The sequence below is a fragment of the Mustela putorius genome, unplaced genomic scaffold, assembly GCF_011764305.1.
Source record: "Mustela putorius furo isolate JIRA1106 unplaced genomic scaffold, ASM1176430v1.1 tig00003836_pilon_pilon_pilon, whole genome shotgun sequence".
Classification (NCBI taxonomy): Eukaryota; Metazoa; Chordata; class Mammalia; order Carnivora; family Mustelidae; genus Mustela; species Mustela putorius.
The window spans coordinates 36,290,641-36,310,666 of record NW_025421989.1 but is presented as its reverse complement, the minus strand read 5'-3'; the positions used below and the strand labels follow the sequence as shown (position 1 = coordinate 36,310,666).

Here is a 20,026-nt window from a genome sequence, read left to right as displayed (position 1 = left end):
TGTGTTAAGCAAGCTCTCCTTTCTTCCCCCTCCAGCGGGAAATGCGGGGGAGTATCACCTTCAAGATAGTGCCAAGTTACCGCACTCAGTCATCGTCCTGTGAGGTAATGGCTCCAGCGCGACCCCCCGCCCCGCCCCACCGCCCCCGCCACCCCTGTCTCCTCTGGGTTCTTAACTAACTGTCTGCTGATGGCTGAATGTTTTGGCTTTCTGGGAAATTGTTTCTGCCTGTGCTGTTGATCACTGCACACCAATTTTACAACAAAGATAACGGAACAGAGTAGGTTCCATTCACCTACTCGGCCCTGCTTCCATGGGGAACTCCTCAGCACTTTAACTGTCTGCAGGCTGGAAGGGCAGCCAAATCTCGAGGAGCTCCAAGTAATGACAGAAGGCTTAATAACAAATGGAGTCTCTGAGGAAAAAAAGAAAGATAATTGCAATAATATTTCCAGGAAGTACATTCACTTCCCTTATTAAGAAATCACACAGATAGTTCTTCTTTCCAAGAATTTGAGAAGTGATCTATTTCTGTTAAGACCGAGGTGTTTAAAAAAAAAAAAAAAAAAAAAACTGTGACAAGTCCCTGGACAGATGTTAAGTCCATGAGGAGTTGATAACTGACTTTCCGAGAGGAGTAGAGGCTTTTGTGACCTTCTGTGAAATCGTTTCAATTTGGAACACTTGGTGATTCATAAGCAAGTAAGTTTTCTAGGATAATACAACCCCAAGGTTCCTTTCTCACGGTAGGTGTATCATATAGAAATTGTAGCTCTGCGACCTATATTATCCAGTTTCGTGTCGGTCATGAAATGAGATTCCAAAATCTATTCTTTTTGTATTTGGAAATACAGGCTGGCATGAAGGGTCTGTCACCCTTCAGTCATTGCACACTCAGCTCGAGCATAATTATTTGAAGCTGATCCTTTACATTGCATCTCCCAAGTCTGTGTACTTCGGTGGGAAGAACATATTTCCTACAGATGATTTTCAAGACTGACAAGTAACTTATTGGAACTCATCTAGAAAATTGAATTCGTACCCAGAAGTTGAGGGAGAAATTGCAGTGCCTCTTCCAGACCCTAGTAAGGCTTCGATCTCCCAAGCAAACTCAGAGGCTTTGCTTTCCGAACCTATCAAAGATATGTCTAAGAATTTGTAGTTTGGTCAAGGATATTTTTTAGTGCATTGTGACAGTTGGGGTTTCTGTTCTATCAGGTTTTGAGCTCCTCTTGGTGGCTTTTTATGGAACTTCAGTGAATACTGTATTTCAAAAGAAAACAGAGAGCTACTTCTGCTCCAGGATTCATAGTTTTGTAATTTGTAACCTAGAACACAAATCTTCCAGGGAAGAGAGAATGTCACACACACCTCTCATGTGAGGCATTCCAATATTCTGACATCGTAGGTGGTCCTCATACCATTTGTCAGCATTGAAGACATTTAATGAATACGATTGACTTGTGTTTTCTTAGCTAACTAAGGGATATTGTTAGTTATTAAGATACAAGTTTCTCCTGTGTTTTTTAAGTGGTGGAACTAGTTTTAGGGTGGGACCAGTATTATACATACAAATTCTACACTTGAGTCAGAAGAACCCCCCCTTACCTTCTTTACTTCTGAATAGTAGGAAAAATGATACTCTCCTCCTAGCCCTACCCCCACCCTGTTTGACACTCTGGTGCCCTGGCAGGATTCAAGCCTGTGGTTGGACTCTTCCCAGCTAGGGCAGTACTTCCTAAAGAAGGGCTCTCTGGCCACCCGCATCAGTATTCCCCGGGCAAAAGAGGGGAGACCCTGCCCTCACACTGGTCCCGCTGACTTGCTTCCCTGGGGGTAGCACCTAGAAACCAATCTGCTCGTGAGCATTCAAGAATGCTCGTCTAAGGGAGCCCGTTACTCAAAAAGCTAACAAGCTCCAGAAGTTTTCTGTATATCTTCTAGAAAAAACAAATGTCTTTTGAGCAGACATGTATATCTCAAAGGTTTCAGAGAACTCCACTAAACCAGAAATGGTACAGTGCATATTTTCTTCCTCTCTTTATGCTTGTCATTAAAGCTGATTTGGACAATAAGGGAATGGAGCCCAGAGAGGACTGTGACTGAGTACGACAGATCTAGGGAGAGTGGCTGTGCCTCCTCGGACTTTTGCCAGAAGTGTAATATTTTTAGAGGCTCGAGGTTATTGTTGTTTTTTTTTAAAGATTTTATTTATTTATTTGACAGAGAGAGATCACAAGTAGGCAGAGAGTCAGGCAGAGAGAGAGGGGGAAGCAGGCTTCCTGCCAAGCAGAGGGTCTGATGCAGGGCTCGATCTCAGGACCCTGAGATCATGACCTGAGCTGAAGGCAGAGGCTTAACCCACTGAGCCACCCAGGTGCCCCATGAGATTATTGTTTTAATCAGTCTCCTAAAATGATCTAAAGAATAAAGGTTTCTTCTCTTGTGGATGTCTATCTTTTACCCTCATTAGTAATATTTGTCCTGGAAAGACTCCAAGGTGATTACAACATGAGAAGTTTTTTTTGGGTGGGGAGGAGTTAGATTTGTTTTACTTCAAATGAGTCATTCAGTAATTTTTGACACTGAGGTACCTAAAAACTATTAAGTACTTTTCAACCTAATTTTGAATAAAAAATTAGGCAGTTGAGATCTTCAGCACAATAAGTGTACAGTAATATTTCATTTTACAGTCCAAAAGGATTTTAATTGGATTTTATTGGATTTTAATATCAATTCCCTTTTCCGGGTCTCACTTAAAGTCAGCCAAGGTTCTAGAGTATTGGAGACAGGAGAGAAATTATTAACGAATGACACAGTCATCGCATACAATATGTGAATCTTCCAACTGCAAAAACTTTTTCATACTTCTGTGAAATCATGCACGTAAGTCAGTATAGCACCTTTACAGCTAAAAAAAAAAAAAGAAAAGAAAAGAAAAGAAAAAAACCTCAGAGGAAACGGCTGTCCGATTGTGGTTGTAACTGTGAATGTGAATATCTCTGTGTCTGTGCCAGTGTTCTGTGTTAATGAACCTTGTGTCTTATTTCAGAGAGATTCCCCCTCCACTTCCAGGCAGTCCCCAGCTAATGGTCATAGCAGCACTAACAATTCTGTTTCGGTAAGAACTCTAGCTCCACACAGCAAAGTGTGACAATTCTGTTGGTGCCACCTGCCATGAGTGTTATAGTTACATGTGTTCAGTGGAAAATATTGTCTTCTGCCGATATACAAGGCTACTACAGCTACAATGCAGTTTACTCCTGGAAAATCTTTTCAACATTTTCTTCTTGTGAAAAATCCCTTTAATTAGTTAAATTGGAAGAACTGGAGTTCAAGATCGCTTTGGTCATGCTCAAAATATTTCTGGGTCACCCCACGGGCGCCTCTCTGACTTTGCTCAGACTTACTTACCCAAAGAATATCCTAAATGGCAATTTATTGAAATTTCTAAATTTATTTTAATTGGAGAAAGATGAAGAAACTTAAGGATTTTGCAGAGTAGGCATCTGGGTATTCTCGGGCTTTGTAGTTGTCTATTCTGAGTGATATCAGCAACCTGTTTTAGTTTCCGCTATCTACGTTACGAATTGGTGTGCCCTCTGTTATTGTGGTCCGTGCACATATTTTTGTGAATTATAAGCCTTGCCTGGATATGAAAAGCAAAAGGAACTGGCTTCCAACTGCACTTAAGCCACGCTGTTATCACATCTTTAACACAAAGTACTTGATATTTTGACTTGAACTTGGAATTTGACTATTTTTTTTTCAGAACTATTCATTTTGGAATATGAAAAGAATTGTTTTTCATTTACCTAAACGGAAGCACTTAAGGTGCAAGCGTCTGATCTTTCAGGGTAACAAAATCTTAAGTTGCTGATATTGCTGTTGAACTGTACCGCGAGTTTTACTAAATGCAGCAGTATCGCTCATTTGCTGTCCACATGCCCTTTAAAAACACATCAACTGTCTTCAGTCGATAAAATTGTCAATAATTTAGAGATCATCTCGAACAGAATGATATCATTAAGAGAAATTATAGGAGAAAATTCCTAACGACCTTTGTTTTTAACTTCCAAATAGGCTACCAATGGAATTCGTTCTAATAGTTTAAACATGTAATACTTTAAAGATGGTCAAAATCCATATAGCCATGGAATTCCTCAAAACCTAAATAATTGCAGTGACTAAGTTGAAAAGGGCAACGGCTCTTTTACGTTTGGGGTTTTCTTTTTGTTTTTAATAGGGCTGTTTCACTCACAGTGGCTTTTGTGTTGAAGATGCTGAGTTGTTTCTTAAGAACATATTTTCTCTCTTGCTTAAACTTACCTGCTTCCCTCAGCTTGCTGCTAAGTGGCCTGGGTTTGATTTTTTTTCGATAACTCAACATTTCTGAGAAATGGAATAATGTTTGTGATCTCTTTACAACTGAAATCTAGCTCATTTTTTAACCATATTGTAACAGAACACACAAATTACCTTGTACTCTTGAAAAGTAAATGAAAATTTTTCTCCTGGGTTGGCTTTATTCTACAGGACTTGCCATCAACTACCCAACCAAAAGGACGACAGGTGAATAGATATCCTCTATAGAAACTTCTCTAAACTGAGCTGCGAATAGCCAATCCTTTATTAACCCTTTCCATCCCATAATGTCTGCATTTTGGGCCATAACATTTAAGCATTGAGAGCTTGTACCATTTCATTTTAACACATTACACATGACTAATTTTCTATAAGGATTTTTTTCCTCATATCTTTGTAGCTGTTATGGTTATTGTAATTTCAACCTGATAACCTTGTGTTAATGGTTTAAGAATTCAGCCTTTTGGGGTGGGGGGGTGGTCTTACAGGCCTGCCTCTGGAGTTGGGAAAAAAATTGTTAAGGGTCACAAAACTCCTAGAATTCTAAGAATGACTAAAGCATATGTGCTGACGACCATGTTTAATCAGTAATTTTCTGAAATTTTAAGGCTTTTTCTTAATTTGTATTTGCTTGTGGGTATCTAAAAGCCATTTACGATGAAAGCTCACAACATCCTGGCTTTGCATCCCAGTATGCCTCTGTTGGGTCACCTGGGGAAAGTGACGCGCTGCCTGTCACCAGCAGGCAGCTTCCGGTGTGCCACCCACTCTAAGAGTATGCATTTCAGATGCAGAGGCAGAGACCTAGTAATTTTACAGGCTGCATTTCTGACAAGGAAACTTGAACAGAATAATCACACAGTATTTCCAAAGCCTTCAGGTTGGTTTTACAGTGACCGAAACATTAATACTCAAATTTAATTTCAAGAGATAGAATTTTATAGGGAATTTTCTTGGAATTTGGCATCCAAGTTCAAGTGTACGTAAATTGGCACCTGACAGAACTCCCCCATAGTTTGTTCTTAAGACCACATAAGTGATGCAACATTAGATATCCATCACCTTATTTAAAGCATTTAGAAATACAGTGGTTCGTACAATGCTGCTGTATGATAACCCCTTGTCATTTTTCTTCTCTAAGAAGAGGAAAATACAGATACAAAGCCAAAATCTTTCTTGAAAGCTCAGTAACACGATTAATTTTTTAAATGCTTTAAAAGCACTTTACATTTCAGTTTATCAGCGGCGTGTAGCCACACCACTGGCTGTCCTGTAGGCAGTTTACAGCAAGATACCAACACACAGTGCTTGCTGCTTTTGTGTCACGTGCTGCTTTGAGGTTAAAACCTGCTCTGAATGTCTGTGTATCTGGTGTAAAGGCTGCCACGTGATCGTGACAGATAACGTGCCCATAACATCAGCTAAATACATGCAGATTTAAAATGGAAAGCATACCTCTCTATAATTAGAAAACTAGTCTGTTACAGTAAAAGCAGAAGCTAAGTCTTGATCTTTACTAAACAATTAAGAACAGCAGAGGCTTGAACCTGTACACACCAGAGGCCGCCCATTCGTTTGTAGTGGTAGCAGTTCGGTGTCCTATCTCCATGCCTCATTTGGCTTCACCATCTAGTGTCTTGTTCGTATTGTAAGTGTTAGTGTGTGGTTATTATGTTAGAGCTGTTTCCTTTCACATCGCCTTGGCAGCCCTTCTCACAAACTCCTGTTTTATAGATCTATGTAAGAGCACAATTTGAATACGATCCAGCAAAGGATGACCTCATCCCCTGCAAAGAAGCTGGCATTCGATTCAGAGTTGGTGACATTATCCAGATTATTAGTAAGGACGATCACAACTGGTGGCAGGGTAAACTGGAAAACTCCAAAAATGGAACCGCGGGTCTCATTCCTTCTCCTGAACTTCAGGAATGGTATGTTTTTGTTGTTCTGTTTTGTTTTACAATAAGAACAAAGCCCCGACCATCCGTTTGTCAACCTGCTGTTTTATGGTGTAAAACCTGCTTGTTCCGCTAGCCAAACAAAGTTCAGATGGGTCATCCAAGAACTCTAAATCCTCAGCATCTAGCAAATTCCTGCTTGGAGTCAGGTCTTGGCTTTACATAAAAGGAGAGGAAAGTCTAGAGGGAGGCTGAGTGGCTAGCCTCGGGTCGCAGGACGCAGTCCCCTCCTGGCCCCTTAGCAGAGCCCCCCCATTCCCACATGCTGCGTCAGTCCTTTTAGAACTGCAATTTGTTTTGTTTTAAAGATTTTATTTAAGACAGAGTGAGAGAGAGAGAGAGCACAAGCAGGGGAGAGGTGCAGAGGGAGAGGGAGAAGCAGACTTCCCACTGAGCAGGGAGCCTAATGCGGGACTCGATCCAGGACCCTGGGATCATGACCTGAGCTGAAGGCAGAGGCTTAACCCACTGAGCCTCCCAGGCGCCCCTTCAATGCCACTTTTAACTGAGAGGAAAGGAGTCCCAAATTACTATGTATTTTAGTAAAATCTATTTCTGCCACTGTTACTGTTCGCTTACTTAAGCTGTGTTTTGAAAGATGCTGGTGATTTTGCCTCCGTCAGTACTTTAGCAATAGATAAGAAATCTAGCAAAGAGATGACTTTCTATCTGAGTTTTATTTCACGTGATCAAAAATAGCCACCATTAGGCAATGGGGCAGTTGGTCCCCAAATCCTGGAAGCTAGCTAAAAGACCCCAGAGGTACCCGAGTCCACAGACACTGAGAACTATTTTCTCACTAAAGAGATTTCTCAGTTAATTTCCTTTGCGTGATTGCCTCCATCACTATCCCATGTTTCCAGAAATATTCTTACGTTTAGATGTTGGAGTGGATAAGAATTTCACGTGCCATCGTTTTCCACGGGGACGTGCAGGCGCCTCCAGAGGAAGCGGCAGACAGCCTTCCAACTCACGGCCCCATCTTCAAGGGACAGTCCAAGCTTTGGCAGGACGGAAGTGATTTCTGAGTCACCTTCATGATGATGTTATTATGTCATTAGTGACATTTACGTCTTACAAAATGTGGTCTAGCCTCCTGCCATATGAACATTTTTTTAAAAAGAATTATGTGGATTCCAGACCTCTTCTCCCTAGTCAAATCATGTGTAGAAATCCTGTTTCACGGACACCTAGAACATCCGACTCCTCTGGAAGAATGCTGAGAAATGGCAGTGGAAAAGCAGATTTGCTCCCTGTCTCCTATCATGAGGACTAGGTTATCTGAATCAATCCTCCTGCTGAAAAAGAAAGAAAGAAAGAAAGAAAGAAAAGTGCTGCAGAAGTATGTTTTTGAAAATTACCTTAAAAGCATTAAGTAGCCAAAAAGGCATCGGGCAACTCAGTGACGAGTTTTTATATGAAAGCCATTAATCACAGTGATAGAAAATAGAGCAGTGAATTGGCCCATATTGCCAAGAAGAAACGTCTGTTACTGAAAACTCTTCTGCCAGAGAACCAAGGTTAAGACCTAATGCCTGTACAAGCAGGGGTTCTGTTAGGAGACCTGCTCCCCCATTGTCAGGCCCGCAGAGGCTCTGCCCTCAGGTTAAAAGCAAGCAGAGAAGTGTGCCCTTGCTGCCCTCCAACGTCTGGGGACTGGAGAGAAGGCTGCCTTGTCACTGAGCAAAGCCGAAGACATGAATAATAGGAAAACAAAGTTTCCCTGAAAAAATCGTGGCCGCTAGTTCGCCTTGAATAGCTCTGTGCCCAGACAGACATCGTCAGGGACGGCCGGGGGTTTCCAACCTTACACTCGATTTGAGGCCTCATTTTTTACTAATAGTAGTTCCCTATATCTGTTACGGACTTCCCTATATCTGTTACGGACAAAAAGAAAGTCTCTGGTGGAGAACACTTAATGCTAGGCCTCATCCTAGAGCCCTTCCTCACCACCACCACCCCCAACATAAACTTTTACTAGGGCAGTGACCAACAAGTCAGAAAAAAAAAAAAAAACCCACAGTCGCAGAAGAAAACAATTAGGACCTGCCTACCAGACCCAACAGAGGCCCTGCTGAAATGACAGGCAGCGGAAACAAAGCCACTCCAAGTGATACAGGAGAATCAGGAGGCAGGGTTTTTAAACAACTGTGCCTATATTTTAAAATCAATAATCTTGAAAAATATCTTTAGAGAACAGGGAAACTCTCAACGGCATGGCAGATTTGAAGAAGAACCAGAAGGAACTGCCAAGGACAAAACACGTAGTAACCAAACCTCAGTGGCGACACACCTTTTAGAAAGGCTAAAATTTTTCCAAAGTTTTCACCAACAGGTAAACAGATGAACAAATGATGGAGTGAACTACTGACACCCACAATCTGGATAGGACTCAAAATCATTCTGCTGAGTTTCCAGGCAGAAGAGAGAGAGAGAAAATATACTGCATGATTCTATTTATATGAAATTCCAGAAAACTATACTGACATCGGTTGGCCTGGGGATCCAGAGGAGAGAGGGAAGAACATACACGAACAGCAGAAGTGACCAAACTGTATACTTCAAACATGTTCAACTTATGAAAAAAACAAACTCAGTAAAGGTACAAAAACTGAAGAGGGAGAAAGGGATTCTAGCTGGACTGATGAGGAAGGGCCCCACTGGGCACCATGTGTCTTGAGGCCTGAGTCAGACAGCGGAGGTAGAAGAAGGCACTCCCAGCAGTGAGGAAGACTTGAAACAATACTATCAGCCAGACCCAAAATCTTGGTTCATGGGTGTTCTTACCAAGTGACATTTTTCACATCCCATCAATGAGAAATCAATCATTTGTGGACCCAGATGCCTTCTTTATGCTTGTTAAATTTCATCATGCTTGATGGGGCACACCAGTTAAGTCCTTTGATATATTTTGAGTCCCTGAATGTGTCATCCCTCCCCTTGTCTACCAGACCCTCGTCCAAGTGAGCAATAACAATGGTAAGTGTGTGTTTGAAATTTCCCTCCAGGTTGACCTAAATCCTACCAGTTTTCCTGCACTTACAGAGCTAAAAGAAATAGCAGTCATTTCCTGAGTGGCTGGTGAAGACCGGTTTCGTTCCTCTGTCACTGCATCCCATATAGCCACACCACAGATTTTTACTGGGAACTTTTTACTTTTATTCCTTAAGCTTAGAAACATGGGTTGTAAGATAGTCTGTAGACCGTACCATGAGCTTTACGGAGTCAGGATTTTGTCTCTTTTAACCTGTCAAAAAGCCCTCAGTTTTGTTTATGCTTCCAAAGATCCTGTGCCTCACAGAAGCCATAGTTATGGCTACAGCACGGATTGGCTTGTGCTGGAAGAAGCCCCAAAGCGAAGGCTTCATCAGTCTCCTCTGTGTGCCACTTAGGTAATATGCGGAGACTGACTGTGATGCTGTTGCTGAGCGTTCACAGTATTTCCCAATAAATGTTCTCCTCCTAACCAAAAAATAAAAGAATACAAAAAAATCGCTCAATGAACAAGAGAAAATAAGAGACTTGGAGGAGAAAGAACCGTTCTCAACTCATTTCGTGATACCAGCATTACCCTGATACCAAAATTCACAAAAGGCAATTCAAGAAAACCACAGATGAGGCTTCCTCGTGAACACAGATGTAGAAGTCCTCAGCAAAATATTAGCAAACTGAATCCAGCAATATATAACAAGGATAATACATCTTGACCCAGTGGAGTCTGTACTGGGAATGTACAGTTGGTTCAACATTTGAAAACCAATCAAGCCAATCCACTGCATTAACGGACTAAAGAAAATCCACATGGTTCTATCTGTAGATGCCAGGAAAGCACTTGGTAGAATTGAAAATCCACTCATGATTAAAACCCTTACAAATGAAGGGACTTCCTTAACCTAATTGAGAGCATCTACAATAAACCTACAGCAACCACTACTGGAAAGGAAAAAAATACTGCTGGTGATACATTTCTGTGTGTAGAAATTCAAAGGAATCTATAGATAAACCATTAGAATTAATATGAAAGTTCAGCAAGATTGTTGGTATAAAATCAATATACAAAAATCAATTTCTATTTACCAGCAAGAAAAGAGAAAATAAAAAAAATTTAAAGATTTATTTATTCATTTAAGAGAGAAAGCGCTTGCATGCACAATGAAGGGGAGAGGGAGAAGCAGGGAGCCTGGGGCTCGATCTCAGGACCCCAAGATCATGACCTGAGCAGAAATCGTGAGTCGGACATTCAACCTACCAAGTAACCCAGGTGCCCTGAGAAAATAGAAATTTTTTTACATACCATACATAACACCACCTGTATTACCTTAATACTATAAAGTATCTTGGGAAAAAAAAGTTAAATTTGACGAGACCTCTAGATCTAACTACCTATTTGGAAGAAATGTAAAAGATGGGGTCTTACTAAAGACACCACAGGGATGAAATCAGAAAAATCCAGAATTGGAAACTATAGGACAACCAACCCGTTTTTATAGTAAATAAATTATGAGAAGGAAAAGGAGAGAGGGAACCTATAGATTTAAGAGAAACTTAAGAATATTTAAGGAGGGAATGATATAAACTTGGATTTGTTTCAGAATAATCTAGGGTGGATAAGTTGTAAATAGTACAAGCCAGGAGTTAGTAAATATTCAAGCTGGGTTGTAGGTATTTGAGGTTCATTACTTTCTACTCTTGTCTCTGTTTGAAAATTTTTTAAACACCATTTGTATAACCTCTTTGTTTAATCAATAAGCTAGGAGCAAATCTAACAAAGATGTTCAAGACAAAGGAAAATGTTAACATTTATTGTGACATTAAAGAATACATAAAGAAACGGAGATATACTGTATTCATGGACTGGAAGACTCAGTGTTATAAAGATGTCTCCCTCCCAGATTGATTCATAGATTCCATGCAATCTTGATTGTTTTTGAAATTGACAAGCTAATTTTAAAGTTTTCATGGAAATGCACAGAATCAGAAATAGCCAAGATGTTCTTCTAGAAGAATAAGGAGGGAGGCATTGCTCCACCAGATACTAATACCATAAAGCTATAGTCATTAAGATAATAAGATATGGGCATAGAGATGTTCAAATAAACCAATTGAAGAGAATCCCAAAACACTCCCATACATAAATAATCACCAGTGAGGAATGGATAGTCTTTTCCATAAGTCATGCTGGAACAATTGGGTATTCATTTGGGAAAAAGACAAGAAAGAAATTGGGCCCCTAATTTCACATCATATACAAAAATCAGTTCTAGTGTATTAAAGGCCAAAATATGAAAGCCCAAACTATAAACCCTTGAGAAAGTAATATTGAAGAATGTCTTTAGGAACAAGGAAGGATTTCTTAACATGCCAAAAAAAAAGAAAGGGAAAGATGGCTAAATTTGACTTAAACTAAGTTATATTCATCAAAAGATACCACAGGAAGAGTAAACAGGCAAACCACAAAATGGAAGAAGGCATTTGCCACATGTATAACCCCCAGGGGTATAATATCCAGACCACACAGAGAATTCCAACAAATCAATGAGAAAAAGATAACTAGAAAAGGAAAATGGCCAAAAGACTTAAACACTGTACAGAAGAAGAAATCCAATAAACCTGTGAAAAGGTTCTTAATCTCATTAATAATCCGTGAAATGCAAACTCAAAGCACAGCCTGATTCCATTACTTGCCCACTGTGGTGGCTAAAATTAAAGACTGATACTACCAAGAGTTGACAAAGAAGTGGAAGAGCAGGTACTCTCACGCACCGCTGGTGGGGGTGTAAATCTGTACAACCTCATTGAAAATTGCTTGTCATTCTGATGTTGATTTTGGATTTTCCTTGTATGTGGCTCACTCAGGGACCCCTGGTTGGCCCACAAGCAAGATCATTAAACAAAAACCACCTGTGGCAATATCCCAGAAGACAAATATTTTCTTAGATCAAACCTAAGGGGAGGAACTTTTTAATAACATTTTTGCTGAATACTATAATCACATAGGAGAAAATTAAAATTCTCTGATTATAATTCTGTGGATTTAATTTGTGTTTTTCCCTAGACTAGAATTGCCATGTAGTTACAGGAATGTTTATTAATCATCTACCTTGCCTACCACTGTGCTGGGGACATTATTTACATTTTTTTGTTCTAATCCTTTGTGACAGCCATCCAAGAGGCTGTGAAAACTTGGCAACAAAATGTCCTGGCCAAGTGCGTGGGCTCTATTCTCAGACCGACCTCACCGTCCCACCTGAGCTGTGTGATTTGGAACAAATTACTGAACCTTTCAGTCCTTTGACCCATTTATAAAGTGGTGACACGATTTCAGGTGTTGTTAAAAAGATCAAAGAGTTAATACATGTATGTTTCCTAGGAAAGCACCTAACACTAGATTGGCCCAAGGTCATGAGTGATAGAGCCAAGAGTCTAACCAGACTGAGTTCAAAATCCCATACTCTTTCCACCTCGTGCCACAGCCATGAGTTTAGGTTGCTGGCTGTGTTATCAGTTAGCAGGTGCCCCAGGAATGCAATGTCATTTTATTATAAGCCTGTGTTTTTAAAACATTTCCAGGAAACTGTTGTGAAAACCAAAGAACAAGCTTTATCTTGAAAGATCTGTGAGGAGTATGTTCATGCAGGCTTATAGCAAGTCTTCAAATGAATGATTTTTGTCAGTATACAACTTTACAGGAGATTCATTCTCTCTCTCTCTCTCTCCCTCTCTCTGCTAGGCGAGTCGCTTGCATCGCCATGGAGAAAACCAAACAGGAGCAGCAGGCCAGCTGTACTTGGTTTGGCAAGAAGAAGAAGCAGTACAAAGATAAATACTTGGCAAAGCACAATGCAGGTAGGGAAACATACGAGTGTGGCTGAGGCCAAGTGAACCTGGCAAAGACAGAGGTAGAGCTCACATCTCAGTTCGGTCTTCTGAGTCCTCACCAAAAATCCCACCCAACGAGGTCCTCATCAGCCTGCCAAACTGCATGAAACCCTTACCTGCGACTCTGATGTCAGTCATTTGCCAGCTCTTTGACAGAGCTCTGCTTCATAGGAAGACAGTGCTATTTGGAAATAGCACTGTCTTCTCCGGAACTAAAAGGACCCAGTACATTCAGTCCTCCCCTGAGAAATGAGAGCTTGAGGGTTTGCGGAGTCACGAGGACCCTTGCCTCCTTGCTGAGAGTGATCTTGAGCTAATATCCCTCCCTCCTGCCTCCTCTCTAGCCCTTGGATACGGCCCTGTGGCACATTGCTAAGGGCAGACGGACGCTCTTCACAGAGCCGTGCCGCAAAGGGCCCGGCGATTGGGCCGAAGGAACACAGATGCCATTGGATACTAAGGGCAGTTGGTCGGTTCCTGTGACTAGTTGTCTTCCCCCTACCCCGCCAGTTATTTCCTGGCTCCGAAAAGACCAAGAGCACGATCTCGGCCTTCCCTTCATGCTGTTTGTCTATATGAAAACTTGCGTTCAATCCGAGTCAAAATATTCGCTTGTAATGCCAAAAAAACATGGTCCGTCCTTGTCGTAGAATTCCCAGAAGACTCACAGGATGTAAGTTAAGCTAAAGGAAGTGCATGCTGATACAGAGGCTGGGAATGACTTCTTTTCAGTAACTTCTCAGTAGGACCCCTTTTTATAAGGGACTTGTTCTGAGGAATTGCAAGCCCCAATATTGGCATTAGATTAGTTCCCAAGGTTTCAGAAATGACTCCAAAAATCAGACATGTGGCCAAAAAAAAAATTGAATTAATGCAGTCATGCATACCCAATTTGACAGTGTAATGTTTCTGACAAATATAAAACACACTTCTGTCTGTAGAATGTTAGAACACGTCACTAGCATCCACCAGGGAAGATTATTTACAAACTCTGCATTGTTCATTTCTTTTTTTTTTAAAGATTTTATGTATTTATTTGATGGACAGAGAACCCAGGTAGGCAGAGAGGCAGGCAGTGGGGGGTGGGGCGGGAAGCAGGCTCCCCACTGAGCAGAGAGCCCGGTGCGGGGCTCGATCCCAGGACCCTGAGATCACGACCTGAGGTGAAGGCAGAGGCTTAACCCACTGAGCCACCCAGGTGCCCCTGAATTATTCATTTCTTAATCAGCAAGTGAAAGTATGCATTTTGAAATACTGCATCACGTGGGATGAGTGTGAGTGACCACAGGGGTTCATTTCATATGATTCAGCTAAACGATGAGTCGTTCCCTTCATGTCAGCCACACTCTACTCCATTTTTAATTCCAATAAAATATATCCTTTCTGATTCTTTACCACCACAGAGTACTAGTCTGATGATGGCTTATTTTTTGGTTTTGTTTTATAAAAGGAAGAAATATTTAAGGCAGATTAAACATAATTTAGTGACTGTTAATTGTAAATGCTCAAGTAGTACTTTCTGAAGACGTTTACGGTAATGTCAGCAGAATGTCATTTAACACCAAATGTCAGTGGTTCCTGCCAACTCATCTTCATTTCCATCAGCTTCTAACAGGCTCACAAGATGTGTTGACATTTTATATGTATATATGCATATATATATACATATATATAAAACCTTATCATTTTTATAATTTTAAATGCTGTATAGCTATAGCTGGCATTATCATTTGAACCTAGAAAGCAAAGCAAATTGATGGCTAACTAAGGTTGTTAATCCATCACTAGCTTGATACTCTTCTAATGGAGGGCATGTAGATATAAGTATTTAACTGGCCAATATTCTTTAATTCAGCTGTGAGGGAAAATAAGAAGCCAGTTGATTAAAAAACTAGGATCTCTCCATTCTGACAAAGAAACCGTTGACACGTTCACTCAAGAATTTTGTCAGAAAATCAGCACCCCCCACCCCCACCCCAAATCAAGACTCATGAGCTCTCCTGTTGGTGTTTCTGCTCGGGAGAAGGTGTCCAGCTTTTTTCTTGGACTATCTGAAGCATGCTGCCTGGCAAGGCCTTTCTCTTGCCACCTTTTCAGTCTCCTTCCCCTTCACTGACGAACCCTTCCATTTTGTTCATGGCAAAGTCCAGAAGAACCATTCACTTAGTGGGCACCTTTAGTTGACAAGAGATGAAGTTGTCAGGGAAGAGAAGTCAGGTATTTTATCAGCTCTTCTGCTTCGAGCCATGATGTAAGGCCATCCGAACACGCGGCGTGGCCTATATAAGGGACCAACGTGAAAGAGAGAAACAGATACTACCGAACTCCGTCAGTATGGCGGGTGCTATGAGAACTTTCAAAGTTCATCATATTCTTTAATGCCAAAAACTAGCCAAATGGGCTCCTGGGCCACAGATCAAACTATATTTCTGAAGGATCTTTCTGGCTTTTTCAGAAGTTGATTGTCCAGTATGGGGTGGGGGGGGGGTGGATCTTCCCTTAGTCCTCAGTGAATCCAAATAAGGGCTGTATGTCTTGGTTCCTGCTTTAGAGAGGCAAATCTTCTCATCAAATTGTGAGGCTGTTTACATTTGTAGTGAAAATGAAAGATGGGAACTTTGTCAATATCTAGAACTGGTAGGAGCGATGATACTAGAATTATTCCCATTTCTGTCACCGGCACAGTCCCCATGTGTAGCTAAAGCAGAATTCTGTTCAAGCTGTCTCGCCTACATCTCACATTATAAAATGCCAGTCTATCAGCTAGATATGACCAATAAATTAGTTTTGTTTTCCCCACACCTGGCATTTGAAAGAATTAAAACCAGATATCACATTTGAAAATCAGATATTTAACATAAAAATCTTGCCTTGGAAGAAAATAGAAATGTGGCAACACTAGGCCCCCTTTCACTTGTAGCACCACTGGGTTGTTAATGTCCCTTTCGGCTGGACACTCGTTCCCTAGGACCCAGCCCATGCACCCAAACATGCCCACGGCCCAGGAGCTGCAGGCCGTTGAGTGCCACACCCAGCCCTGAACTCCCAGTGTGCCAGGCCTTTCCTAATGGGAGGTTTTTACAGTATTTAAATGTACTTAATAGTTTTTCCAAATGAGACAAGGAATCGATACTAAAGGCTTATTTATGGAATAGATTCAACTAGAAAATACTTACCTAAACACGTGAAAGTGTCATGAATATTGAGTAGCTTACCAGGAAATGAGGATAATATGAGCAAACTATGCCAGCAAGTATTTCTGAAGCCTTGGGAATAGATTTGATTATGGTGTGTATAGTGTTTACAGCAAATACATTTTCTGCAACACGTAAAAGACGTTTAGCCACATAAATCTGATGCAAAAAAGCATTATCAGGCTGCTAGAACTATACTCTTGAGGCATTGAGATGCCTCAGCCCTAGGACTTCCAAAATCAGTTTCAAGATCAAGTTGCTAACATAAATTTGAGGGGAAAAACAGTCTTCATTAATTCATTTTTTTAAACTGTTAGAGCCCTGAGCGGTACTATTTCAATATCCTGAGATAGTCCATTTACATACGTACACATGAACCTAGACGGTTTCTACAGTACCATTCATAGGCATGCTTAAATGATGCATAATACCACAAATTAGTAGTTGAGTAGTTTTTTAAAAATCTATTACTTTTTTCTCTTCAATACAGAGAATTCTTAAGACAACAAAGAGTGGCCCATCATCTCACTGCCCTGTTGGCTTTTTTTTTTTTTAAATAAAAGTAATAGGCACCTGTGATTTGACATTGCAAACAGTACAGGAATGTACAAACCGAAAAACAAAAGGCTTCCACACCTACACTCCTTGAGGAAGGTGTCTCGTAACTATTCCCAGACCAGATTTCCATGCATGTTGCTAGTAAATAAAAACCTACTGGCTCTTATTTAAGGATATTATTGGATTTTTATTAAAATGAGTTTGTTTCTTAATGTGATTTATTTGCCTCGTGTTTAGAATATTGCATGGTAAAGTTTCTTTTGTGCATATTATACTTTTATTTTACTAATATATTAAAAGCCATATTTCAATGACCCCTGTACATTTTTCATGCTGTCTTACTCCCAATGGCCTCTGTGCATGTAAGTAACCTGTTGAGTGACTATGCCTCTTTGTTTTTGATGGTTTCCTTTCATTCAGTCCTTTAAAAAAAAAATCCGCAAATAACATAAAACTTTTAAAAGTTCAGCCTTTAAGTGTTCTCCTTATATTACTTGTATGTCTTATTTTTAAATACTCTTATTGTTTCTCGATCCTATGACCATGTGCTGATTTCATTTAGACCAGAGTAACCTCTTCATGCTGCTCGTTTATGGTTAAGATATCAATGTGTAACATACCTGTTCATTTGTCCATGGTGTCGATTGTTGATCTCTAACTCATTCTCATGTGTGTTTAAAAAAAAAAATGGCAAGTTGTAAGTGGGTAGGATGCCATTCCGAAAGCCTGTGCCATCATCATCTTGCTCTTTTGAGAGATGCTGGTTTATTTTTCTATATTAGAATATATCAGCTTGTTGACGCACCTCTTTCATAAGCATCCTTTTTCTTGATGGAAACCTCACTCAGAGGGCAATGGGTATAAAAACCAATTCCATAAGCACTCCTGCTTTTCTTTTTACAACTCTTACACTCTGTAATCACCGTATCATGATCAGCCAGCTTGAGCACGCACAGAACCTCGTGTTCGTTTTGATTGGGGGGGGGGGGGTTAATATTCTAAACACAGAAAACATTTTGGGTTTTTAGCTGTTGCTACAGAATTAAAGACGTTGAGTGAACCTTTCTGGAATCAGGCTATCAAAAGGAAACAAAGGCACAGATACCCATTAACATGCACTAACCCTTATTTTAACACATGGTATTTCTTTTTATATATATACATAGTCTGGGAATGATACTTTTGTTCGTTTGTCTCTGATCTGTTGCACTCGAGAGTATCCTATTTTGCAATTTAAGGTTCTTTGCTACTGGGAAGATCACAGATGTTGACTGAGCTGAGAGCCAAAAAAGCATTTGGCCATATTGTTTCAGGGAGAAGCTTCTCTTAGTGATTGACTGAAGCATCCCAGATCCCTTTATGGCACCATAGAATCAATCGTATTGAATTTATTTCAACCCCTCTGAAATCTAGAGCTTTATTGAGCCTTCTTTTAAAAAGATATTTCAGTGTGTGCCTGGCCACATTTGGATATTACCACAAGGAAAACTATTACAGGAAACGTTGACTCGCGATTTTAGCCTTCTTGTGAGAATTTTCAAATGGACTACCTTGAACTTCACCAGGAATGGTCATCCTCTTGGGAAGGTTTTTGTAACAGTTTTTTTTAATAGGCGGGTTTCCAAAAACTATTTTTGGGAGCATTTCTTCTCAGTCTGTAATGATCAGAGAACTCTCCTTTTGCAAAGGCTTCCAAGCTCAGACTCTGCTTCATGCTTCTTTCCATTCTGTCCATCCTGACTTACTGCACACGGGCTGACAAAGTTCGGGACCCAGGGAAGCATGTTCCCCTACTTAAGATACCCAAGACTTTCCATCTAATGGATAGCTGGGTTACAGTAAAACTTACGGGATGCTGATTGCGAACGCTTGTGAAATCAGTTTCAGCACTTGACTTTGAAAGACTCTAGCATGCTACCTTCGGCAACTCTGCTGAAAGAAAGAACCATGAACTCAAAGACCAGCTGTCCATGCATCTCTCATCCATCCCTAGAGATAATCTAGTGGCCTCTTTCTTGGTTAACTTTAGTTGCATTCATGCTATATTCATGTTGGTCACTGTCTGCAGACTTTTTCTTTTTAGTATTGCTGGTTTCTTAGAATTGCAGAAATATGAACAGCATGTGGTTTTGAATGACTTCGTATGACTTGTTGGATACCGCATGACAAGAGATGCAGTATCTCTTAGAATTTGGACTTTTATGCATGTGCTCAACATAATCTTTGGATGCCTCTGGTTCTAAAGTGCATTTTCATGGGCTTAAAAATGAATTTTCTCCTGAAAGGCTATAGGACTAAAATTATATGTAAGCTGCGGATAGAAGTTGGACTCAGAGTTTTTGAAGACACGGTTTTACTATAACTTTAGTTCTGCCAGTATAATTATCATTGACGGACATGAAATACTCCTGTAAATTTACCTTTCTTCTAACTCTTTGCATTTTAGTGTTTGATCAATTAGATCTTGTTACATATGAAGAAGTAGTAAAACTGCCAGCATTCAAAAGGAAAACACTAGTCTTATTAGGTAAGCTTGACTATACAAGTGGCTTTCTTAGACTTCTCTTCAAAACATTCTGCGAGTATTAACAATTGTCAATTTCACCTTCTTTTTAAAAAATGACATAGGTGCGCACGGTGTTGGGAGAAGACACATAAAAAACACCCTCATCACAAAGCACCCAGATCGGTTTGCATACCCTATTCCACGTAAGCAATGTCTCTCTTTTTACGTTTCTTTTTCCTGGTACTTACTTGATATTGTAATTGACATACTGTTTTCTGTTACATAAGTAATAACTGCTCATTATGGGAAGTTTGGAAGATCCAAAGCCAAACAAATAAAAAACCTAGTTAACAATAATCCCAACCCATTCCCCCAGTAACGGCCCTATAAAACATTCTGCCATAGACTCTTCCAAGCTTCTCTCAATGCAGAGGTAGGTCATGTGTGATTTGTTGTTGTTTTTTAACAAAATTGGGCTCCTCATCCTGTTTATAACCTGATTTCCCCAGCGGAATGGCATGAACATGACTAAGATGAATTATTCCTCAGAAGAATGGATCTGAATG

At 40.4% G+C, this 20,026-nt stretch overlaps 1 protein-coding gene across 13 annotated transcripts in view; it reads left to right on the top strand.

Annotated features, from left to right (window-relative positions):
• The window catches only part of CASK (calcium/calmodulin dependent serine protein kinase), a 362,863-nt gene that overhangs the window by 328,275 nt on the left and 14,562 nt on the right, over window positions 1–20,026 (top strand). For 4 of the 13 annotated variants that reach the window (XM_013057509.2, XM_004754919.2, XM_013057511.2 and 1 more), the window contains 7 exons: window positions 36–104; window positions 3,053–3,121; window positions 4,537–4,572; window positions 6,100–6,296; window positions 13,054–13,169; window positions 19,401–19,481; window positions 19,583–19,663. In XM_013057509.2, coding sequence (XP_012912963.1) covers window positions 36–104; window positions 3,053–3,121; window positions 4,537–4,572; window positions 6,100–6,296; window positions 13,054–13,169; window positions 19,401–19,481; window positions 19,583–19,663 — 649 coding nt within the window. The remainder of the gene's footprint in view (window positions 1–35; window positions 105–3,052; window positions 3,122–4,536; window positions 4,573–6,099; window positions 6,297–13,053; window positions 13,170–19,400; window positions 19,482–19,582; window positions 19,664–20,026) is intronic. The other 9 variants (XM_013057510.2, XM_004754920.2, XM_013057513.2 and 6 more) reach the window with 7 other exon arrangements.